The sequence below is a fragment of the Chionomys nivalis genome, chromosome 1 (genome assembly GCF_950005125.1).
Source record: "Chionomys nivalis chromosome 1, mChiNiv1.1, whole genome shotgun sequence".
Lineage (NCBI taxonomy): Eukaryota > Metazoa > Chordata > Mammalia > Rodentia > Cricetidae > Chionomys > Chionomys nivalis.
Window position 1 is genome coordinate 34,654,659 of NC_080086.1, and position 25,805 is coordinate 34,680,463.

Below are 25,805 nucleotides of genomic sequence, written 5' to 3' on the forward strand. Positions count from 1 at the left end.
TGTTCTGTGGTGTTGGTCCCCCAGGTTCTATCAGGTACATCTGACTGTTCCATGGTGTTGGTATCTCCAGGTTCTATCAGGTACATCTGACTGTTCCATGGTGTTGGTATCTCCAGGTTCTATCAGGTACATCTGACTGTTCTGTGGTGTTGGGTCCCCCAGGTTCTATCAGACACATCTGACTGTTCCGCGGTGTTGGTCCCTCTAGGTTCTATCAGGCACATCTGACTGTTCTGTGGTGTTGGTCCCCCAGGTTCTATCAGGTACATCTGACTGTTCCATGGTGTTGGTATCTCCAGGTTCTATCAGGTACATCTGACTGTTCCGTTGTGTTGGTCCCTCTAGGTTCTATCAGGCACATCTGACTGTTCTGTGGTGTTGATCCCCCAGGTTCTATCAGGCACATCTGACTGTTCTGTGGTGTTGATCCCCCAGGTTCTATCAGGCACATCTGACTGTTCTGTAGTGTTGGTCCCTCTAGGTTCTATCAGGCACATCTGAATGCTCTATTTTCCTTCCCCTATGGAAAGCCAGTATTTGTGCCAAATGGAGGGCGCCTCAGTGAGTTTGGTCAGTTGAACCCTCAGATATCTCCCTTTGCTGTTATTTGGGTTAAGACAAGATCTCAGTATATTATTCAGGCTGCTTAAAACCTCACAATCATCCTGCCTCAACCTCCTCAGCACTAAAGTTAGAGGCACGGGCCACTACATCTGCTTTGGAACCTCCAAATCTTACCAGTAATGACTGTGTGATCTCAAATAAGTTACTTGCCGTTTAGCTTCAGGGTCTCCCTGAACTTTGTTCGCTCTGGAAGCCTACCCTTCCCTTTTCTGTAGGGAGGTGCTTCTTTTCTTAAATGGGTCCTTTGGGAGGTGGGCCTGTCCCCCCTGCAGTGGCCTCTCTGCCTTGCATAGGGTCCCTCTGCCTTTTCTCACTTGGGTAAGCTGGTTTAGCAGTGCACACCCATCTGAGATGAGAGAGGAGAGCAAGAAAAACATCTCCTTCTAAGAGTACCCATGAGGGCTTGCCTGAAGGTCAGAGGATCTGGTTTATGGTCCTACCTTTGCCCCCAAAGTCCTTGGGATCCACAAGCAAGATCCTGCAACCTCTAGGCCTAGACCTGCTCATCTGTAAAATGAGGGTCAGGTGAGGTGGTACACACCTTTAATCACAGCATTTGGGAGGCAGAGACGGGAGTCTCTGTGAGTTCGAGGCCAGCCTGGCATACAAAACATTTCTACACAGTGAGACTTTGGTTTTTTTTTTTTTTTTTCTTTTTACAACGACTATTTAGGAGCTGTATACTTGGCTCACCCATAGACTCTTGCTCAGTACCCACCAGTGAGGTGCTGGGCTCAGGGTGTGGCTCAGTCATACCCTCCCCTGGCAGGCAGGAGGCCTACCCTACATTCTATTCCCAGCACTGGGGCGGGGCTGGGGGGGAGGGGATCCAAACCACTGAAAAACTGTTCATTCTGTCTGCTTCACTGCTGTGAATAGACAAGGGAACGGCTAGTCAGCATTTCAGAGGGTGGCCTGTGGACACGGGGAATATCTGTTCACCACGAGCTGACGGACAATCTGTATCTTCTGTCAGCCTAGCAGCAAAGGCGGGAGCAAGCAGGCAGTTGGCAAGACGCGTGGACTGATGTCTCACCAGAAGAAAGGTAAACAGCAGGTAGAACGACGTCCAGCATGGTTAGCCAACGGGAAGGATTCGGATCAAAGGCTGGGGGTGTGGCTCAGTGCTGGGCCCTCAGTTTAATCCCCAGCACCACAGAAAGGAGGAGAATAAAGAAGAGGAGGAGGAGGAGGGGGAAAGCTCCGGTTTCAGGCGTAGATTTGAACATCGCAAACTGGAGCTGTGGAAGCTTGTGGGGGTTAACTTGGAGTTTCTCCGTGGAAAAGTGGAAAGGGTTAGAATTTTCAAGTCAGGGAGACCTTTGTGCAAATCTCAACCCAGCCTTGTCACCCTGAGAAAGAAATCATTTCCTCCACACTTTCCACATCCATGAAATGGGCACAATACTCTGTGATTTCAAGTTGTGTTTGTTTGTGTTAAATTTAATTAACTAATTATTTTTTTAGATAAGGCTCCCTATGTAGATCAGGCTGACCCCAAACTCACAGAGATCCTCCTGCCTCAGCTCTTGAGTATAAGTACTCTTGTACACTGGGAGTACAAGTGTAAGCCACCACCCCTGTTCTTAGAGGATTCATTTAATAGACAATTTCAGATGGTGAAGATAGTTTCTGGCCTCCCAGACGTCCTCTGGGAGGGTGTAAACAGCCAGAGCCTTCTTGGTGCTCACCGTGGGTGAGGTTTCTTCTCTCCCCTCTATACCTACAGGGAGTATGTGTCAGGCCTAAGAAGCCACCGGGGGCTTCTTCAGGAATCCCATGGTCTCATTCCAAGAACACTAAGGCTGGGTATCACTGGCCAATATACACAAGCTCCGTTGTCGTGTGTAGGGAGCTGCTGCTTCGCCATTTTGACAAATGGGGAAACTGAGGCTGAGCTGTCCGACTGTTGTCTGCAGAGTGCACATGCCTGCTGAGTCAGGGGCCTGGCTAGCAGTTCTGGAATGCAGGAAAGGCATAAGTCATGCTCAGCTGCTCTGCTGACTCCCGGGGCTGTCAGCTGAGCTCTAGCATGGTGGGAAGCTGTGCCATGAGTCACCCACACTCTGGGCACTGAAGTCACCTGGGTGGAGCTACGCTGGAGCCAGGGCTCCTTGACACCTCAGACGGGTCTGTCCTGACTGTGACATCTGCCCATGTGGAGGCGCATCTGTCATGCTCCAGGTAAATACCCAAGCAGGTGCTGCAGGAGGGGCAGAGAGGGAAACTGAGGCTCAGCGGGGGGAGGTGCCGAGTGACAGGACTAGAAGATAAGATAGAGGCCGGCTCTTGGGGAGCTCTTTCTGTGTGCCAGGCATTCAAACCTGCAGATGGCAGGGGACTTCAGACACGAGCAGGCATGCTAAGATAGCCTGGGGGATCCCACAACCCCTGACTGAGAATGTCTAAGAAGGGTTCTGGGGATTTAGCAGTGTCTAAGAGGCTTCCAGGTGATTCTGTCTCTTGCTTGTTTAGTGAAGTGAGAACATTATGAGAATAACCAAGTTAGTTGTTTGTTTGTTTTGGAGACAGAAGTTCCCTATGCAGTCGCGGGCAACCTGGAGCCCAAGATCATCTTGTCTAAGTCGCTGAGTGCCAGGATTATAAATGTGAACTACTATGCCCAGTTTAAGAATACCTAATTTAGGTTGGGCGGTGGTGGTGCACACCTTTAATCCCAGTACTCGGGAGGCAGTGGCAGGTGGATCTCTGTGAGTTTGAGGCCAGCCTGGTCTGCAAGAGCTAGTTCCAGGACAACCCCCAAAGCTACAGAGAAACCTTGTCTCAAACAAACAACAAACAAAAATAGGGGTCTTGAAGTTTCTTCTTATATAGTGCTCTCGGGAGGAGGCCTCGTTGCCTAGCCTCTCACCATATTTCATTTCTAGCAAGTTCTTATTTGAGAAGGTGGGATTTTGCATGTGTGCTTGTGTCCCACTGGTCCCACTGAACGCTGGCCATCCAGGCTCTCCCCCGGGGCATCTGAATTGCAGTCTCATCAAAAAGGAACTTCTGGAGGAAGGAAGAGTCACAGTTAGTCTGAGGGTCTCCCTCACCCTTTCATCCTTACCCCCCACATGACTGAGACCTGGTGGCTGTGCTGGCTGATTCAGACCCATCATACATTGTAACTACTAAACACTTTAAACTTTCAGTGGCTACACTAAAAACAGTTAAAGTTTTATTAACATACTTTATAAACCGAGTCTACTCCACATTAACTCATTTTAACATCATTAATAACAAAAAAGAAAGGAAGAATGAGCCGAACATGGTGATACCTGCTCTCAATAATAGCTCTTGGAGGGCTGGAGAGATGGCTCAGAGGTTAAGAACACTGCCTGCTCTTCCAAAGGTCCTGAGTTCAATTCCCACCAACCACATGGTGACTCACAACCATCTGTAATGGGGGTCTAGTGCCCTCTTCTGGCTTGCAGCATACACACAGACAGAATATTGTATACTAAATAAATAAATAAATAAATAAATAAATAAATAGCTCTTGGAGCCGAGAGGTGATGGCACACACCTTTAGTCCCAGCAGGAGCAGAGGCAGGCAGATATTTGTAAATTCAAGGCCAGCCTGGTCTACAGAGTGAGTTTCAGGAGAGTCAAAGCTACACTGAGAAACCTTGTCCTGAAAAACCAAGGGGAAAAAGTTCTTGGTGAGTTTGAGGTCAGCCTGGTGCACATAGTGAGCTCCAGGACAGCCATAGATACCTAGAGAGACTCTGTCTCCAAAAGAATTATTCTTTATTTTCCATCCAGCCTTTACAATTCAGCATGCACTTAGCATGCTCTGCGCATCTCAGTTCCCCAATCACAGTCTCCAGGCCCTGTCAACCCTGTGACTGGCAGACACTGTCCTCAGCACATCCTGGTACGTCCCTGATCCCATCCCCCATCCCTCAAGACATCCCTGTCAGTTGATAACATAGCTTCCAAGGGCTGACTTCCTAACAGACCCGGCCATGGGGCTCCACTGCCCTCAGGTCGCCATGCCGTTTCTTGGTGTGACTTCGGAACTCCTGCTTCTTCGGCTTCCTCTGTCTCTTTTAGCTCGAAAGCCGCCACTCATGTCAAAGGGGATGATCTGTGTGTTTTCCTCAACACAGTGGTCAATGGTACCTCTTACCTCCTTCTGCTCACACACACACACACACACACCACCACCACCACACATACCGACACATACCGACACACACACACACACAGGCTATTTCAGATTCTGCCACACACACACACACATCGGGCTGTTTCAAATCTCTTACTCATTCAACAAAATGGACTCAATGCCTTCTACACATGGATCTCTGTCCCAGATCCTAGACAAATACTTTATGAGGAAATCTGAGCAAAAAAATACATGTGGAGGAGTGAAACAGGCTGAGGAGGACGTAGGGCAGGCTGGACAGGGCGGGTGACATTTGAACAGAGACAGAAAGAGTGAAGGAAGGAGCCAGGTGGCTTCCTTCCTTCCTTCCTTCCTTCCTTCCTTCCTTCCTTCCTTCCTTCCTTTCTTTTCTTTCTTCCTTTCTTTCTTTCTTAGATGTATTTATTATGTATAATGTTCTGCCTGTATGTACACTTGCCTGAAGAGGGCACTAGATCGGGGGCTGGAGAGATGGCTCAGAGGTTAAGAGCATTGCCTGCTCTTCCAAAGGTCCTGAGTTCAATTCCCAGCAACCACATGGTGGCTCACAACCATCTGTAATGGGGTCTGGTGCCCTCTTCTGGCCTGCAGGCATACACACAGACAGAATATTGTATACATAATAAATAAATAAATATTTAAAAAAAAAAAGAGGGCACTAGATCTTATTATATATGGTTATGAGCCACTATGAGGTCATTGGGAACTGAACTCAGGACCTCTGGAAGAGCAACCAGTGCTCTTAACCTAAGGTAGGTATTTATCTGGATATTTGGAGCATTTTCAGTATGGCACCGGCTGAGGGAGAGGGGCTGTCATGGAGTCTGGGGCAGACAGTAAAGGACACGGGCTGTGTCCTGAGATCTGGAGGGTATGCTTAGTGGGGATAGAGCTGAATAGCTGCTCAGGGAACAACAGTGACATGGCAGAAGCAGGGACATATATGGGGGCTGTGGAAGTGAGTTTGGGTGGATTTGGGATAAATCAAAAGCTGTCCAGTAGGGCTCGCCTCACAAGTCAGTTGTGTGCTGAGCTTGAGAAAACAGTCAAGGGTTGGGCCTGGCTTTGCCTTTTGTCTCTGCTGGCTGTACTCCCCTGGTCAGTGACAGCACAGGGTGACTGATGAGTGAGCACAAGGCAGAGGCGGCAGCTGTGTGATGTTTCCCGCTTCTTGAAGACTCGGTTCCAACCCATCCTGGACAGGTGCTTTGGCCCAGTTTCCTTCCCCGGAGAAGCACCACCCTAGCCTTCAGCCCCTCTCCATGGTCCCCAAGCTCTCTATGGTTCCTGAGCACTCCAGCCTGGGCTCCAGGAGCAGGGAGTATGGCAGTATCTTCTGACTTGTAGGGCAGGTCAGGACACATGGCTGGGGCCTGAATCAACCTCCTGAGCAAAGAGGGATTGCCCAAGACAAACTCTCAGCTCCTCCTTTCCTGGAGCTTGTCACAGCCTAGAGCAGCCCAATACGGTTGCCATTGGGGGCTTGAGGTTACAGGTATGATCCTGGGATCTGCAGCAGCCAGCACGTATGCCACCATCCGCCCCTCCGAGGATGCTGCCGGGGGGGGGGGGGGGGGTGCGGGAAGAGGCAAGTCAGACAGGAAGGCCTGGGGGCTGATAGCACCACAGGAAGGAATGCCACAACAGCCGGGTGAGCCAGGGAGGCCCAGGGGCAACGTCATGGTTGCCCCGCCCTCTGCTGTCAGGATGCCATGGCCTCTCCTTCCCCAGGCTGGTCACATTCACAATCAGAACACCGCTGGCCTTGCTACTACTCACAGGAGCCCAGGGACTCCAGGTAATGGGCATGGGACTGGTCAAGCAGAGGGGTAGGTGGGTGGCTTTAGGAGGATTGGAAAAAAATGGTTCATCATTAGACTTGGCTCTGTGTGCTTGCTTTGTGGACCTGGGATGGAAGCCCAACTCTGCACCTTCCGGGCTCCCTGAGGCACCTCGGTCTCTATTGTGGATGAAGTCAGGCAGGATGAACCACTTACCCCCATAGTTGTTTTGACACTTCCCCAAGCTTAGACCTGCCCACAGTTCACAACCAGCTTTGTTTCTTATCGCTGGCTTGTGTAGACTTTTAGCAAACCCCTTGACCTCACTGAACCTCGGTTGTCTGGTTTGGAAATGAAGTCGTTTAGCTCAGTGTCTGTAGGCTTCTCTCTCCCTGCTGTGGTGGAACCCGCATCCTAAAGGGTCTCTGCCTCAAGCTTAGATCAGGTAAAACACCACCCTCCCTCCAGGAGCCACCGGGAGGCCCAGCCAGGTTGGAAGACATGGGAGAAAGGCACCCATAGTGTGAAAATGCTGACCACGCAGGAGGGGAGGGGGAGGGAGGCAAGCCCTGCTCCCAGGCAGAGCCTTTCCTCAAGTGGGGATGGTCCCCAGGGAGAGGCTGCTGGCAGACCCCAGAGAACCAGCCCATCCAGTCCCCTTGGGGTCACTTCTCTCCCTGTAGTCTCTGCCCAGAGCATTCTGGTCCCCAAGCCTCCAACAAGCCTTTTAAGAGGGCAGAGAGGTTATCGAAGAGAGCTTCTTGTTTTCTTTTGTTCTGTTTATAATTGCTCCAGAGGCCCTACCTCTTGGGAGGGCCCAACCTCTTGGGAGGGTGTGCGAGGGAGGCATGGTGAGAAGTAACATGTTTGGGGAGGTCCTGATTAGGGTCAAGTAAGCAGATCTGTAAGGAATAGGACCAGAACTCAGGGTGACATGGTCCTTGCAATGCCACCTGGGCTCTGGAATTCTCCCAAAGCTGTTTTTCCAGCCATGACTGTTCTCACTCTTAGTCTCTGTCCCTCTCCTCTTTCTGAAATAACATAAACCTATAATTCCAGTGCCAGGGAGGTGGGGTCCAGAGGATCAGGAGTTCAAAGTCACCCTTAGGCTACGTGAGACTCTCTCTCACCTGCTCCTGTCAACAAAACTCTCTTCTCTTTTTACAAGGTTCAGTGCAGAGATTTCTCCTATCTCAGTGAATTATATACCCTTGACTATCAATTTTATAAACACTGCTCAGACAGAGCTATCTGGGACACTTCCCACAGTGGGCTCTTCCCCTGCAAGAAAAGTGTGTGTGTGTGTGTGTGTGTGTGTGTGATACATGTGAGTGCATGCCATGGCACAAATGTGGAGATCAGAGGACAGCTTTTAGGAGTCAGTTCTTTCCTTCCACCACATGAGTCATGGGAAATGGGACTCAGGTGGTCAGGTTTGGGGTCAAAGCACCTTTACCTGCTAAGTCATCCTGTTAGCCCATGCCTGGCCAGTTCATATGCATGGTGTATGTGGTTCCTTCTGACTTGGATGCTCACCTGCACAGTACCAGAACACCCTCTCTTTCCCCGCATGGCTGCATAGTTCTGTTTATGCCTTGTTTTGTGTATCCGTTTACCAGTTGATGGATATTTGTCTTGTTATCACTCTTTGGCTATTTTGAATGAAGCAGCCATAAGCGTCCATGCGCTGGTCTCGGCATAAATACTGGTTTCACTTCTTTTACAGTTTTCTTTTTAAGTTACGCTTACTTATCTGTGTGTGGGGGTGCATGTGTTTGTGTACAAGTGCACATGCCACAGCACGTGTAGAGGTCATAGTACAACTTGCTGCAGTTGGTTCTCTCCTTTTGATAGGTCCTAGGGATTGAATTCAGGTTGTCAGGCTTGGTGGCAAGTACCTTAACCCACTGGGCCATCCTACCAGCCCAGAATTCAGTTCTTTTGAGTATATACCTAGGAGTGGGATCCTGGATTAGCTGGTAATGACAGCATTTTGAGGGACTGCCAGACTGTTTTTCCAGGGCAGGCTACACAATCTTACCTGGCCACCATAACCCATGAGGCCTCTCTCTAGTGCCTCCTCGTCCTTGTCAACGCTGTTTCTGTCTGTCTCATTTAACCATGCTAGTGGGCGTGAAGTGGAACCTCCTTGTGGTTTTGATTTGCGTTTCCCTAATGAATAGTGATGTAGAGATCTATTGGCCACCTGTATGAGAAACATCTATTTATATCCTCTGTCCACTTTTAAACTGGGTTTGATGTCATTTTCCTGTAACACACGCACACACATACACACACACCACCACCACCAACAACAACCAGCAAACAGGCATTCAGAGCAAATGCTGGTCCACGTCTGAACATGGAGCAGCCGTGTCCAGCTGAGCCTCTTGATGATAACCCAGCACTCAGTGCGCTGTGCAGCTGAGCTCACGAGCTTTGGTTAGGCACAGTAATGCATTCTCAACTTATCTCCAGGTCCCAGTGCGTTGCCAGGACCCAATCCCACTGTAAGTAAGCCAGTAAGCATCTGTGTCTACACGTTAGGCACCGTACACTCATGTCCTGTGGCCTGATGCTCTTAGGGAGTGAGGATGGCTGCTGAAAGTGAAGAGAACCACTTTTTTTTTTATTTTTTTTATTTTATTTTATTTTTTTTTTTTTGGATTTTTCGAGACAGGGTTTCTCCGTAGCTTTTGGTTCCTGTCCTGGAACTAGCTCTTGTAGACCAGGCTGGCCTCTAACTCACAGAGATCCGCCTGCCTCTGCCTCCCGAGTGCTGGGATTAAAGGCGTGTGCCACCACCGCCCGGCCACTTTTTTTTTTTAAATAAGTGCTTTTCTTGTTATTGATCGAATAAGCAATTTGAGAGTTGCCGGTCCTCATTGGATAATGAGGCTGGAGGAGGACTTGGAAGTGCAGTGGCTGGGCCGGCTGAGCTTCTCTCTTTTACTTCCACAATTAGTTCTATCTCCATCCGTGGTTTCTTTCTGGGGACTCTGAAGCCACTTGCTCACCCTTGGGGCTGATTCGGCGGCAGCTGTATTGTCTGAGTCTCACATCTACCCAGTGGGGCTCCTGCACACTGCTTGTGCCTCAGCCTGCATTGTGGGGTTCCTCACTGGCCGTAGGGACACTGTACAGGGACACTTGTGCTCTGCCTGACTTGGGCTAAGGGTGCACATCAGGACTGTACTATGTGCTATTAGCTGGTTTTTTTTCCCCATTAAAAATGCGGTAGAGAAAGGCTCCCAGGGCTGGAGAGATGGCTCAGCAGTTAGGAGCACTGGCTGCTCTTCCAGAGGACCCAGGTTCAATTCCCAGCACCCACATGACAGTTCACAACTATCTGTAACTACAGTTCCAGGAGATCTGATGCGTTGATACGGACATATGTGCAGGCAAAACACCAATACATATAAAGAAAAGAAAGTGAAAGGATCCTATGTGGCAGTACACACCTTTAATCCCAGTATCCTGGGAGTCAAGTGTATTTCTCAAAGTTGGAGTCCAGCCTGCTCTACATAGTGAGTTCTAAGACAGCCAGGGATACACAGTTAGATCCTGTCTCGAAAACAAACAAACAAACAAACAAAATTAGTAAAAAGAAACAGACTTTGTTTCTGCTCTGGAGATGTTTGTCCCAAGGGCTAACAGGTTCCGGACTGGGGACGTGGTCACTACCTGCTACTGCTCACAAACTTGACTCCACACTTGACTGTGCTCAGGGTCACCCCAAGGCGGTTGTTTCTGAGAAAAATTACTTCATATACTGAGCTGGATGGTTTCACAGCTCAAATGGGAGTGACCTATACTAACCCTGGGTAGCAGCCTGGGTTTGTTCAAATGGTGTTCAAGCCTGAGTCCCTGTTCCTCCGGTACTTCTATTAGATGGAGTCTCGGGACCCCACATCCCCTGGGTTTTGTCGGTCTCTCCAGATCATGTTCTATGCAGAGTGTGAACCCAAGGATGAAGGATGGGGAGGATGGGGTCGTCATCCTCACTACATATGGCCTGTGGCTGTGCTAGCTTGGCTCTGTGCTTACGCCTTGTTGGCCCATGCTACCGCTGTAGCAGACAGTGCTTGTCCACCTACCATGTGTTGTACACCATGCTAGGCGCTTACCTTTCAAGTTATCTTTAAAAATCTCAGATCTTGGGCTGGAGAGATGGCTCAGAGATTAAGAGTGTTGCCTGCTCTACCAAAGGTCCTGAGTTCAATTCCCAGCAACCACATGGTGGCTCACAACCATCTGTAATGGAGTCTTCTGGCTTGCAGGCATACACACAGACAGAATATTGTATACATAATAAATAATAAAATAAAAAAAATCTCAGATCTTCAGGAGTTCGAGGCCAGACAGCGACATGAAATCCTTTCTCACACCTACATCTGAGATCTAAGCCTGGTGTAGTGGGCACACCTGTGATTCCAGCACCTGGAAGACAGAGCTAGAAAGGTTATAAATCGGAGGCCAGCCTGAGCTACATGCATCTGAGAGCATACATCTCAGAAGAAAACAAAAACATTCCTGAGTTGCTTAATTTGGATTATTAATTTAGCAGGATTTAGTATCATTATGGAAACACACCTCTGAGGATGTTTCCGGAAAGGTTTAACTGATCAGAGAAGACCCACCCTGAATGTGGGCATCCCAGCCTTCTGGGCTGGGATTCTAGATCAAATAAAAAAGAAAATTCAAGCTGAGCACCATGTATTCATTTTTCTGTGTTTCCTGACTCAGGAACAGTGTGACCAGCTGCCTCAGGCTCCTGCTCCATGCTATCCCCAAGGTGATGGAGTATGTCAAACCACGAGCCAAAAGGAACTCTTCCTTAGAAAATGAGACAAAATAAACAACAAAGAATAAACCTGCTCTTGGTCTATCTGAGGAGTCTTCAAGCTGACCCACCATCCTTCATCAATGTAGCTACAATCAGGTGTCACCCTCGATGGTCCCTTTGGTCATCTTAGTTCAGGTGTCATTCTCAGATCCTCTGTAGCTCCCAGGCCCTGGCAGCATCTTAGTTCTGCCATGGGAATAGGTCTGTCTAGTCTGGGAAGTTGGCTGGACAGTGTGAGTTGTTGCCCCACCTTTGAATCCCCTTGGTCTGACTTGGGACAAAATAGGAGACAAAGCAGAAACTGTGATGTCTTCCTTCTTTCTCTCTGGGAAGTTCTGTGCTAGTCGGCTTTCTGACACTATCACAAAATACCTGAGATAATCTACTTACAGAAGGTTTGCCAGGCGTGTGATACACTCAGGAAACAAGCAGAAGTGGCCAGCCTGGGTTACACAGCAAGACCTTATCTCAAGAAAAAAAAAATAGCAACAAAAATAGACTTGGGATGCAGCTCAATTGGAAGAGTACTTGCTTAGCTACACAAGGACCCAGGCTTGGTCTCCAGCACTAGAAAAACCAAGCATGGTGGCCCATGCCTACAATCCCAGCACTGGAGAGGTGGATGCTGGATGATCAGAAGTTCAAGTTCACTTTCAGATATATAAAAAAATTGAGGGCACCCCGAAGAAACAATGGAATAAAAGTGAGGGTGTTGTGGAATGAGGGAAGAAAGGTGTGTGAGGTTTTAGCCTGTGGTACAGAAGTACAACATGGCAGAAGCCTGTGGAAGAGTGAGACCAGAAAGACCAGGGTTCCACAGTCCTCTTTAAGGACATGCCTCCTGGTTACCTAACTCCTTCCCATTAGGGCCCTCCTACTGGGAAGCTGAGGAATGTCGCAGGCCTGCTTTTTAAAACAAACAACAACCAAACAGCCATTTTAATTACATTTATTTACATATTTGTGTGTGTTCTGAAGTATGCAGGTGGAGGTCAGCTTGGGGGAGCCAGTCCCGAGGATGGAACTCAAGTTGTCTGGCTTTGTGGCAGGCACCTCTACCCACTGAGCTGCCTCACCAACTTAAGCTTGTTTCTCTCAGGTCTATGTGTGTGTTTGCACATCCGCACCTCAGCTGTGTGCACATAGAGACCAGAGGACAAGCTCAGGTCTTATTCCTTGGGATCTATCCACCTGTTTGTTCTTCAAAATTCTTATTATTGTTTTATTATGTGTGGGGGTGTTCTGCCTACATGAGAATGCCTAGTGACTGCAGAGGCCAGAAGCAGATATTGGGTGCCCTGGGACTGGAGTTTCAGATGATTGTGGGCTGTCACATGGGTACTGGGAATCGGACTCAGGTCCTCTGGAAGAATATCCAGTTTTCTTAACTGCTGAGCCACATCGCCTGTCACCCACCTTGTTGTTTGAGACCGGATCTTTCACTGGTCCTGGGGCTAAAGATTAGGTGAGGCTGACTGGTCATCAAGCCCCAGGAATCTGCCTGTCCCTGCCTCTCCAGCATTGAGATTACGAGTGTGTACCCGTAGGTGTGGCTGTTTGCGTAGATTCTGGGCATTGAACTCGGGTCCTTATACTTGCAAGGTGAACATTTTGTTGACTGAGCCATCTCCTTGGCTCTTAAATTCAGAACTGATTTTTATGAAGCACTTTCTTTTCCTTTAAAGATTTATTATATATGTATGATGTATGTATGTATGTATGAATGAATGTATTCGTTCATTCATTCGTTATGTATACAGTGTTCTTTCTGCATGTATGCCTGCCCACCAGAAGAGGGAACCTGATCTCATTATTGATGGTTGTGAGCCACCATGTGGTTGCTGAGAACTGAACTCAGGATCTCTGGAAGAGCAGCCAGTGCTCTTAACCTCTGAACCATCTCTCCAGCCCTTGAAGCTCTTTCTATGTAAGGGAAACACATGGTTCTCGCTCACAGGAGCTCAGTGACCTTCTTAGCTCAACTCTCATAGAAGCCCTTGCAACATGGCAGTATCCATCTCACACAGGGGGAAACAGGTTTGCAAAAATGGCAAAGTGGGAGTGAAGTGGGGACGCAGGCTTCGTATGTCCACCCCCCCCCCCGCCGCCAGAATGGTCTAATCTGGACCCTGTGTGTGAAGGAGACACAAAGGGTGTGAGAGCCTGTGCTCTCTGCCTGCAGCCCCAAGGAGCTCCAAAGCCCAGTGGTGGCATTTGTCCCTGTTTGTATAGGATGAGAGGGGCACTGAAGAAGCAAGGGACATGTCCACTGGCTCAGGGCAGATGGTGGTAGTCTCAGGATACTCCAGGGCCAGCCTCTCGGGCTGCTGACTCGGTTTCCTCTTGCAGCCCTGTTCTAAGGGTAGCTCTGAAGGTGCCCGTACTGATAGGTCACACCCCTGAGCCCGCTGCTGGTAAAAAGGCCCCTGTGGTCTGTGTCCCGCGGCCACATGGGTTGTGTTTGATTCAGTGTACCCCAGCGTTGTGAGTGATGGATCTGAGAGGCAGGTACTGTCCACAGTAGGCAGTGACAGCACCCAGACCTGAATTCCAGGGGGGAGATTTCGACCCTGAGGTCACCAAGGCTGTGTGGAAAGCCCTGGACTACGTTCTGGGGACAAGGACTGGGCTCTTGCACAATCGAGGAGAGAGACCACATGAAGGAGTGTTCTTTCCTGCAGACCTCAGAGTCTGTAATCTTCACATTGCACAAGTCTCACAAGGCACTAAAACACAAGCTTCCTGCCGTCGGAGCATGTTAAAGGCCCGCTGTCCTCACAAGGTTGTTAAACACTGTTCTAGTTTTTTTGGCAGGTCCCATCACGCCTGAACCCCGAGGTTCTTTGTGATTGGACAGGTTAACCTGGAAGGCTTATCTAGAAGGGAGTGCTCTAGGACTAGAACAGCAGCCCTGGAGGGCACCGCAGAGATGGGGACAGGTCCCAAGCTATCCAGCCGTGTTTGGAGAGGGGAGGTGGAAACAGGCCGGCCATGTCGGAGAGATTCTGGCAGTGCACCAGTCTAGTTACAGGTGCAAAACAATTAGATAACCACCACATTCTCTCCTGATGCTGCATCCCTGACCTAAAACCTCCAACGAGTCTCAGGAATTCATGGTCCCAGATCATTAGTTAAATTTGGGAGACATTGGAGACATTGTGTATCTAGAAGGGAGGGGGCTTGTGTTTTATGTGAAATCTCTTAGGTTTTAGACTTTATAATTTAATTCCCATAGTGTTCAGAACAACAGAGCTTAGCACTCCTTGTACAGATAAGGAAACTGAGGCCAGCACAGTCTGGTAGCAGGGACAAGAATAAAAATTCATCAAGGAAGCTGGGCGGTGGTGGTACATGCCTTTAATCCTAGTACTCAGGAGGCAGAGGTAAGCAGATCTCTGTGAGTTCGAGACCAGCCTGGTCTACAAGAGCTAGTTCCAGGACAGGCTCCAAAGCTACAGAGAACCCTGTCTCAAAAAACCAAAAAAAAAAAAAAAAAAAAAAAAAAAAAAAAAAAAAAAAGAATGCATCAAGGAACAGTTCTGAAGTTCCAGCCCCTTCCAGGGACTCCTTAGAAGGTGCAGTGGACCAGGGCTTCTGGGGCCTTCTCAGGCTTTGGCTGGCTAGTGAGGAAGGAAATACCTTCTACTTTCCTGACCTTGGAACTTGGGGCTCCAGGAGCATGTTGGGCTCAGATAGGAAACCTAGTAATCGGGGAGATGACTCGGTGGGCAAAGGGCCTGCTCTACAAGCACGAGGATCTGAGTTCAGATCCCCAGCACTCACGTAAAAAGCTGGGCATGGTGGGCACCAGTGCTAGGAGAGAGACAGGCGGAGCCTGGGAACTTGATGGCTATCCAGTGTGCAAACTGGGGAGTACCAGGCTCAGTGAAAGCCTGCTCTCAAAAAAATGGGGCAATATAGGCAGATACGATGTCAATCTCTGCATCTACACGTGTGTGCAAGGGAAGTACGTCTGTATACACACACACACACACACACAGCAGCTGGTTTTGGAAAAAGGAAACTCAGTGTTTGCTGGACTGCTGCTGTGCTAGACACTGAGTTAGAGATAAGTAGGTCCTTGGGACTGAAGAGATGGCTCGGTAGTTAAGAGCCATGTGCAGTTCTTATAGAGGACCTGAATTCCCACGCCTCCCAACAGTCAGTTCTAGGGGATCTGACACCTCTGGTCTCCATGGGAACTGTGCTCAAGTATACATACCCTCACAAACACAGTTTAAAATAAATATTTTTTAAAAATCAAAACAAACAAATAAAAAAGCAGATCAAGTAGATCCTCTGTAGTGTTGGCATTCAAATGCCAGCAACTGTAAATTAGGTTGATGGCTACAAGGATTTAAACCTGCACCTGGGCCAGGTGGGGTGGTGCTTTCCTTTAGCCCTGCTACCCAGGAAGTTGAATCCAGGAGGTTCTAGGCTGTAGCGTGCTATGCCGATGGGATGCTTGCACTGTTTGACATCAATATGGTGACTCCTAGGAGCAGGGACCACCAGGTCCTAAAGAGTGGGGAGCGAGTCCAGGCTGGAAATGGAGCAGGTCAAACCCCAATGCTGATCAGCAATGGGATCGTACCTGAGAATAGCCACTACCCGCCAGCCCATGAGGGCCCTTAAAGATGGACAGAAGTGGGCAGTAGGTGGCGGTCAGAGCAAGGCTGCTTTGGGAACCTTAGGGCAAGGGTGGGGCATGAGAACGGAGGTTGGGGGACATTACTATGGATGATATAAAAAAGCAAAACAAAAAGAGGCTGGCCATTGTGGGCATGGTGGTGTGTGTTTGTAATCTTAGTACTTGGGATATCGAGGCAGGAGGATCAGGAACTGAATGGTCAGCTCAGGCTACACAGCAAGTTCAAGACCAGTCTGGCTTCATACGATCTGGTCTCAGTAAATGAAAAGAAAAAAGTCTTCGGGACAGCCCTCAGAGAGGAACATATCCCTGTCTACATCTAGGTTTTAGCCTGGGAATGTCCATCTTATATCTGGCTGTTCCTCCCTCTCCTTCCTCTGCACATAAATATATAAATAAATAAAGTGAAAACAGAGTTGAGGTACAAGTCCAGTAGATGCTGGTCCGGTGCGCTGAGGCCCTGGTTCAATCCCCAGCACTGAAATGAGGGAAAAGCCCATATTGACTTTCTAATGTGTTAACCTCTAAATGTGATTTGTACTGAGTCACTGTAAGTGCAGACATTTCTTACAATAGTCATAAAAATGCTCAAGAGACTGAACCAGGTCCCGAGTGGTAAGATCTTGGGAAGCCTATTTGATTTTCCTCCTTTCCTGTCCTGCATGTCCTACAGCCCCTACTACCTCCAAGGCCCCTGTGCCTTTGCAGCCTAGTGAATATTGGAGGTTTATCTAGTTGGGCATTGGAGGTTGAGGGAGCTCCAGATGAGTCCTGACCCCAGAAAGATAAGGTAAGATTGGAAGATTGGGACATTCATCCAGTGCCTGGAGAAGCGGCTGAGGACAGTCACCACGGCCAGTCACACCTGGAAGCCTCGTGGTTGACAACCCACAAGGACAGGGTGGCACACTCCGGGCTATCTGTGTTTATCTGTGAGCCCAAGAACTCTGTGCCTCCTAACGGGGGACAAAACAAACCAGGGCCAGATTTGATTTGTTTTTGTTTTGTTGCTGTTTGCTTGAGACAGATTCTCATGTAGCCCAGGCTGGCCTTCAGCTCTCTAATAGCCAAAGATGGCCTTAAATTCTGAAATCTCTTTCCTCCATCTCCCAGGGCTGGGACTACAGATGGGAGCCATCACAGCCATTTTATATGATAGAGGTGGGACCAGGGACCAGGACTTGTAAACAATAGGCTAAGTAAACATTCTACCAACCGAGCCACAGCCCCGTCCTGCTTTCTCGCTTCTCTTTTTCTTCCTTCCTTCCTCCTTCTCTTTTTCTTTTTCTCTTTCTTTTCTTCTTTCTTTTTGTTTTTGCAGCAGGGTCTTACGATGTATCCCTGGCTGTCCTGGAACTCACTATGCAGAACAGACTGGCCTCAAACTCACATATATCTACCGTTTTCTGCCTTCTCAGTGTTGGGACTAAAGGCGTGCACCACTATGCCGGGCAAACTTGCTTCTACAAGTCAGTGTAGTGGCCAGGGCAGCTCCTCGGGGTTTGATCTCCTGTCAGACCTCTCCCCAACACCATTGCTTGAGATGAAGTTTCCCATTGCACCTCGCCGCACATTCAGACCACAGCAGTGACCACATACAGGTTCCTTTCTTTCCTGGCCTTAGATTTCCCCTCTATGAAACAGAGTCCTATGGTACCTCCCTCCTGGGTGGTGTGATAGTGACACAGGAGGCGCAAGTTGTGAGACCAAGAGGGCTTGCTGTGGTCATTAGCACCCCCAGCGGGCAGGTGACAGCGAGAACTGGTGGAGAAACCCAGTCGTGGGCACACAGATGCCATGCTGACATTGACAGCATGGGATGAGAACATGGAAAGAGGAAGGGCCTGGGCACAGAGATGGCTCAGATGCTGAAAGGCTGCTCTTGCAGAGGACCTGGGTTTGGTTCTCACTACCCACATGGTGGATCACAATCCCTTGGAACGAGTTCCAGGGGACCCAACACCGTCCTTCTTCTCTGATGGTTCCATCTGCCCCTGCTGATAGGTCAGCTGCTTTGGACTCTAGGAAGACTCTAACTGGACCAGCCTGAGCTATATAGGAAGACCCTAACTGGACCAGCCTGAGCTATATAGGAAGACCCTAACTGGACCAGCCTGAGCTATAGAGAAAGACCCTAACTGAAGCAGCCTGAGCTATATAGGAAGACCCTAACTGAAGCAGCCTGAACTATATAGGAAGACCCTAACTGAACAAATAGTAGCAACAGGGGCTGGAGAGATGGCTCAGAGGTTAAGAGCATTGCCTGCTCTTCCAAAGGTCCTGAGTTCAATTCCCAGCAACCACATGGTGGCTGACAACCATCTGTAATGGGGTCTGGTGCCCTCTTCTGGGGTGCAGGTATGCACACAGGCAGAACACTGTATACATAATAAATAAAATAAATCTTAAAAAAAATAGTAGTAACAACAACAAAACAAACTAGGTGCGGTGGGGCACACCTTCAGTCCCAGCACTTAAGCAGAGGCGAACGGCTCTGTGAGTTCTTGGCCAGCCTGGTCTACATAGTGAGTTCCGGGTCAGCCAGAGCTATATAGTAAGACCTTGTCTTAAAAACCAACAAACCAAACAAACAGACAAGGGGGTATGGATAGGGTCTGGGATGTCACTCAGTAGCCAAGAAGCTGCTTAGCACGTCCTGGGTTTGATTCCCAGCACAACAACAACTCAAAACAATTCAGCGCAGCTCAGCACTGCAGGTAACGGGACACACTGTGTTCTCTTTCCTCCCTTTTCTCTCTTCACTTCTTTTTCTCAGCTCCACAAAGTCTGTTTCAGCTCAAAGGAAGCCATGTGTTATATGGTTTGCTTTCTGTGGTGTGGCAAGGAACCCAGGGCCTTGCCCACTCTACCACCGAGCTGCTCCTGCCCAGGCCATGGCTTCTCCCAGCTAGCTCCTCCTGCATGCCTCCTGGTGGGCTCGTGTCTCTAGGTGTTGGGCAGTGCGCTGCAGTTAGAACCTCGGCTGTGAGATTTTAAAAACTGTGTATGCTTTCTTGTAGTTGAAAGTATATAAGGGGAAGATGGGGCAAAGATACTGCCCCTTCTGATGGGTCAGCACCATATTATCTAAGAAAGCTGGGTTTGGTATGTACCCCTGCAGACACAGCTACTCAGAGGAGAGGATGGATTGAGCTCAGAAATGTAAGACTAGCCTGGGTGATACAACAAGACCCCATCTCTGAAAACACCAAAAACATGCCCTTGGAAGTTCTCTAGCCTATGAGGACACTCACTGTGGTGTCTGGAGTGGCTAAATCTAAGCCAGGGTAGCAGAATTTCTTAATGCTGCTAGTGACTATTTATGGCTTCTTTCCTGATGCTGGCGACAGGTTTGGGCATTGGTGCTGCTATCTGGGCTCCAGTCTCTTAACCTGGACAGAACAGCAGCCCTTGTTCAGTCTTTTCCAAGCTATGTGTGCCTGGCAAGTTCCTCAGCTTCGCTGTGCCTTGACATTCTTTTTTTTTTTTTTTTTTTTGATTTTCGAGACAGGGTTTCTCCGTAGCTTTTTTGGTTCCTGTCCTGGAACTAGCTCTTGTAGACCAGGCTGGCCTCGAACTCACAGAGATCCGCCTGCCTCTGCCTCCCGAGTGCTGGGATTAAAGGCGTGCGCCACCACCACCCGGCTTGCCTTGGCATTCTTACCGATAAAATGGGCACAATCACAGTGAGCCCTGATTGGGTAGTGGTGACTGTCTGGCAGCCCTGAGAGTTGTTTCGTCCTCGTCATAGTCCTTGCCATCCTCTGTCATTGCTGTCACCTTTCGCTCTGTGCCTCACCCTGGGCATGTAGAGAGTGGGAATCAGAAACATAAACCAGCCTGAGTCCCTGCCTTGTCTAGGTTCATGATCTCGTGGGAATGTCAGATCCTCTGAGGAGCCTTACCTGAAACATGGAGTACGGGTGTGTGGAAGTTACTTGCTTTCATATCAGTAACACTTAAATAGCAGGTGTGTGTGTGTGTGTGTGTGTGTGTGTGTGTGTGTGAAAACAGAATGGTTTGAATTTCTACTTCACCCACATCCACTAAGCATTTCCCACCAGGCCATTATATCTATCTGCTCCTGTCTTTTGGCAAGGGAACACATGGCTACACCCAACTTCAAGGGATTCTTGGGAAATGTAGTCTTTGGTTGATAGTTTCCTGGATTATCTAAAATCAGGAGGTTGGACCTAGTGATGCATATTTCCTCCCCACAATCTGCTCTTCTAGCCATTTGGATTTTTTTGTGTCCCCACCCGCAGACACACCTCTAGTGACCTCTACTGATTTCTCAGAAGCTCAGGCAAGCTGAGCATGCTGTCCCAAAGGGACTCAGTTCTCAACTCCTGGTTTGGTCTTCACCATCCACCCATAAATATTCTGACCTGCCTTCATGGTAGCCCATGAGCAAGTTTGTGTCCCTGGTCACTGTTTCCAGGTGTGAGACACAGAATTTGAACTCTGGAGTCCCAGCCTGTGCGAGATCATCTCTGAGAGCCAACACCTCTAATAGATGCATAGCAAAACTGCCTGTTGTTTTCAGTCTATGTTGTTCTATTTACCAGTAAAGTCTCGGAAGTCAGATACTGGGGTGAAAACCCGCTATATCAGAGAAACTCTGTCTTCCAAGCTCCTTCGTGCTCTCTGGCTAATTCTTGTCAACTAGTCGTTGGCTCTACCCCTGATCCACAGTCTTGAGGTTTCACAGTGCGATCAAATATCCCACAACAGCTGACCTTGCAGGATTACTGTAAGGGTCAAATAAGACCATCTTTAATTGTCTGGGAATTCACAGATGAGGGCTGATCCTGCTCCTACCTGACTGGTCTGTCAGCAGTGCAGAGGAAATTGTGGGCACATGCCCTTTGTATCATGAGTGATGTAATAAGGCATGTGTTTTTTGTTTTAAATGTATTTATTGTATGTGTATGGGTGTTTTGCCTCCATGTGTGTCTGTAGTGCCCCTCCAAGGCCAGAAGATGGAGTAGGATCCCATGGAACTGGAGTTCCATTGTGAGGCACTATGTGAGTGCTTCGAATGGAACCCAGGTTCTCTGCAAGAGCAACAAGTGCTCTTTTTGTTCTTGTTACTTTTTTTCTTTGAGACAGGGTCTTACTATGCAGCTCTGGCTGGCCTAGAACTCCCTATGTAGATAGACCAGGCCGGCCACAAACTCAAAGATCCTCCGGCTTCTGCCTCCCGACTGCTGGGTGCCCCCATACCCAGCTATAACAAGTGCTCACTCACAACTGTTGACCCATCTCCCTAGCACCTCCTGTTGTTTTTCTACCTTTATACAAATAAATGTAAAAAAAAGTAAGAAGTAGAGACTGTCGGGTGGTGGTGGCGCACGCCTTTAATCCCAGCACTCGGGAGGCAGAGGCGGGTGGATCTCTGTGAGTTTGAGTTAGTTCCAGGACAGGTTCCAAAGCTACACAGAGAAACCCTGTCTCAAAAAACAAAAACAAACAAACAAGCAAAACAAAACTGAACAACAACAAAGAAAACACCAAAACCTAAGACTAACATAAATAGCACACCTTAAAAGGGGTTTTGTTGCCGGGCAGTGGTGGCGCAGGCCTTTAACCACAGCACTCGGGAGGCAGAGGCAGGCGGATCTCTGTGAGTTCGAGACCAGCCTGGTCTACAAGAGCTAGTTCCAGGACAGGCTCCAAAACCACAGAGAAACCCTGTCTCAAAAAACCAAAAAAAAAAAAAAAAAAAAGCTACAGAGAAACCCTGTCTCGAAAAACAACAACAACAACAAAATAAAACAAATAAAAGAAATTAAAAAAGAAAACAAACAAACAAAAACCAAAAATCCTTATAACTTCAAATGTTGTGTGTTTCCTTCCTTCCTTTCCTTATTCCTTTGCCAAGCTCTTTACATATGAAGAATATTAACTAAAGTGAAGTTAAGAACTCACTGTTCTTCTTCCAGGGAAAGTGATGGAGGCTTCAGGCTCTTCTTCCCAGTCTCAAGACAGCAGTGGAATCCACAGGGAAACAGAAAATCTGGACTGTAAGTTTGCCTTCTCAGATCCTCTGAGCACGGTCTCTGGGGGTGTGGGTCCAGCTTGGGTGGGACTGGGACCATCAAAGTCCCTGCTCAGGCCGTGTGGCGTGACGGTCACATCAAAACTGTAGGAGAGAGTGGTTTTCCATTCCTGTGCCTGTGCCCCACACTTCCCAGCTGAGCAGGTCCTCAGTCGCTCCCCAGAATTTGAGAAGTTTCTGGGAAGCTTGTTTAGGAAGCGGGGAGCATCTCTAGAAGCTGGGAAGGGTCTCATGTGTCTGTCCTTGGAGAAAGGGAAGGTTTAGGACCTGACCACAGGCGGCCTCTCTGTGTGACTTAGAGAATGCTGAACCAGTACCCACTCTGAGTCTGGAGTTCTCCAGGTGGGGACAAGGAGGAAAGGGCCTTAGAAGCCTCTTTTCTAGGGTCTATAAGGAGAGGAATGTTTGCCTAGGGCTGTCTTTGACACCTCTACCCCTACCCAGAGGTCTCTGAGAACCTTGATCTTGGCCTTGGATGTTCAAAGTCATAGTACCCAGTAGTTCACTGAGTACTCCCTGGAGAAGCTGTACTGTGGCCAGGAAGGGGGCAGGGGGCAGGAAGCACTCACCACCTTGTCTGTGTATCTCCAGACCAAGAGACAGAGTTCCACAAGCAGGATGAAAAGGCCCACGAACGATCTGAGAGAGACAAGTCTTCCTCTTCCTCATCATCATCCTCCTCTTCCTCCTCCTCATCTTCCTCTTCCTCCTCCTCCTCCTCAGGTATAGCAAACATTCTTAGGACTGGGGTATGACTTGATGGTACAGTGCTTGCATCATAAGTACAGAGCCCTGGGTTCCGTCCCCAGAAACACACACACACTAATAGGAATAAATTTAGAAAACATATAGGGCTGAATTTATTTTTTAATTTTTTGGTTTTTCAAGACAGCGTTCCTCTGTGTAGCTTTGGAGCCTGTCCTGGAACTCCCTAGACCAGGCTCTGTAGACCAGGCTGGCCTTGAGCTCACAGAGATTTGCTTGCCTCTGATTCTGGGAGATTCAGAGAGATTAAAGGTGTGTATCACCACGGCCTGACTAAGGCTGAATTTATAACCACATTGGAACTATCATTTATTGAGTGGTTACTACCAGGTACTCTTCCAAGTAGTTTACATGTAAGAACTCAACTAACTCAACCAATTCTTGCAGGACCCCATTAAGGGAGATATAATACTATTGGCAGTCTCATTTTACAGGTGAAGCCCAGGAGGCTATGTGACCTGCTTTAAGAAAGCTCAGTTACAAACTTGGAGGTCTTTCTGGGACTGGGGAGTGTATGGGAGTAGGTTCTCTGCTTGCTCAATTGGAGAGTCAGCACTATGATCTATTTTACACGGTGGGTCTGAGCTCTCATCTCCCCTTCTACCCTCCCCATGGTCCCCATGCTTCCAATTTACTCAGGAGATCTTGTCTTTTTCTACCTCCCATGTAGTTTGGATCCATATATGTCTCTCTTAGGGTCCTCATTGTTATCTAGATTCTCTGGGATTGTGATTTGCGGGCTGGTTTTTCTTTGCTTTATGTCTGAAAACCACTTATGAGTAAGTACATATGATATTTGTCTTTCTGGGTCTGGGTTACCTCATTTAATATGATGTTTTCTAGATCCATTTATTTGTGATACGCACTTATAATCCCAACACTTTGGAACCAGAGGCAGAAAGATGGACAGGCTGTCCCAGACTAGCCTGGGCTACACAGAGAGACTACCCCAAGCAAACAAAAAACAAATAAACACACCCTTTAAACCCCAAATTTATGTTCTGAATAAATCATAGGCAAAACTAAAATAATTGTCAATCACTTGTTAATGGACATTGTCCCTGGCTGATAGAATCTGGAGTACATTTCATTTTATTTATATTTTTCATGTTGTTTGATACTTTGCAATGAAGATCCTTGTTTTTCTTTCTCATTGATGTATATTTGTAAAATATAGAAAAGAAGGAAATGGGGGAGATGGGAGGATAACTCAGCAGTTAAGAGCACTTGACTGCTCTCCTAGAGGTTCTGAGTTCAATTCCCAACAGCCACATCGGTGGCTCACAATCATCTGTAATGGGATCAGATTCCTTCTGCTGTGTGGGAAGACAGAGCACCCACACAAGTAAAATGCATGAATAAATAGATAAATCAAAAGAAAAAGAAAAGAAGGAAATTGAAAGGCCAGAAAAGATTCCATTTCTGTGCCGGGCCCTTTTGGGGCCAGTCCCCAGGATAAGCTGAAGGCTGTAGGACCCCTCTTTAGGGGAAGTATTAGCTAATGGAGAAACCTAAATTACATGAAGTTGCTGACTGCAGCCCATTCCCCTACCCAACTTCCCCTGTCAGCTGGGTGATATCAGTTGGACAATATTTCAAGCAGCTCCTGCGGTTAGCACAGGTCAGCAGATGTCTGGAGGACATCTTCAGGGGGGCTGTGCTATCCTCCTTAGATACTCATAGCCTATCAGGAACTAACAGCTGAGCTTTACCTCACCTTTAGCCAATTATAATATAGGATACGTAATTTTGTATTTTGAGACTGTAACCTTGTAATTGTTTTGTGGTTTTTGTCTTTATAAACCCCTTACAGTAGTAGACGGGGTCCTTCTCCCTCCATCTGCTGCGTCAGACTGTGAGGCAGAGGACCCGTGCTAGCCCGTGCTTAATAAACTAAACCTTGCTTTTTTATTTGGAAGTGTGGCTATGTGGTGGTTCTCTAGGGGGTCCTTGGACTCAGGCACAACATTTGAGGGCTCGTCCTGGATCCCCAAGACCCCTGGACCCTCACCCCAAAGGTTTCTGGACCACTGATGAGTGATGTTGTCTGTCAGATGTTTGTAGCTGTGATTTCTGTCTGACCTCTGTTGTGTGTGAATCTGGTAGCCTGCTAGAAGGTTCCCCTTTCTTTGTGGGCTGAAAATTCTTTTTCCTTTCAAAGCATCCCAGGCCAGTGTCTGTAGTGACATGCCGTGTCTGAGCCTGTGAGGGTTGATGTCTGGGACAGCTGACAGATGTGTCAGTAGGGCCGGGGTCACAGGCATCCAAGAAGAGATTCTGGAGCCCACTGGGGGGGGGGCAGGCCCCCATCTGGAGAAAATTGGGTCCTCCTTGTTGTCCAGAGCCCCTGCAAGGAGCCTGGAGGCTGTGCAGAGTGGAGAAGCAGGTTCTGGCCAGCTCCTCTTTTGGAGGGCCTGGAGCTCTGTCTGGAGGATAGTAGGTCCTCAGTAACCCGGAGTCTCTGAGGGAGCCCGGGTCTCGTACGGTTTTTGGGATCGTGAATGCGCCCCAAGCCACAGGAGGTAGTGTAGTAGGAGCTGTGGGCCTCTTCCCACAGCCCGGCTCATGGCTGCCTAGCTAGCTTATGTCCTGAAATAACAACACATGCATTGTATTCTTTTAAACGCTGCTTGGCCCATTTCTATTCAGGTGTGTAGCACCCCACGGTGTGCTTACCGGGAAGATTCTAGCCTACGTCCATCCTGGGTCGGAGCTTTATTGCGTCTGCTGGGGAGAGGGGAGCATGGTGTCTGCTCCAGAGAGCAGAGCTGTCGAGTCTGAGCTCACTTCCTCTTCCTCCCAGCATTCTGTTCTGTTTACTCCACCCACCTATGTTTTAACCTATGAGGGCCAAGCAGTTTCTTTATTACTTAATCAATGAAATCAACAGATTGATATGACACTCCCACATCAAGGTAGCCATA

General features: G+C 48.4%; 1 protein-coding gene across 1 annotated transcript in view; it reads left to right on the forward strand.

The window, feature by feature from the left end:
* The first annotated feature begins 1,560 nt into the window (after nt 1–1,560).
* The window catches only part of Tmem40 (transmembrane protein 40), a 34,775-nt gene continuing 10,530 nt past the window's right edge, over nt 1,561–25,805 (forward strand). The window contains exons 1-3 of the mRNA XM_057784842.1: nt 1,561–1,670; nt 22,001–22,081; nt 22,708–22,839. Coding sequence (XP_057640825.1) covers nt 1,652–1,670; nt 22,001–22,081; nt 22,708–22,839 — 232 coding nt within the window. The 5' untranslated portion in view covers nt 1,561–1,651. The remainder of the gene's footprint in view (nt 1,671–22,000; nt 22,082–22,707; nt 22,840–25,805) is intronic.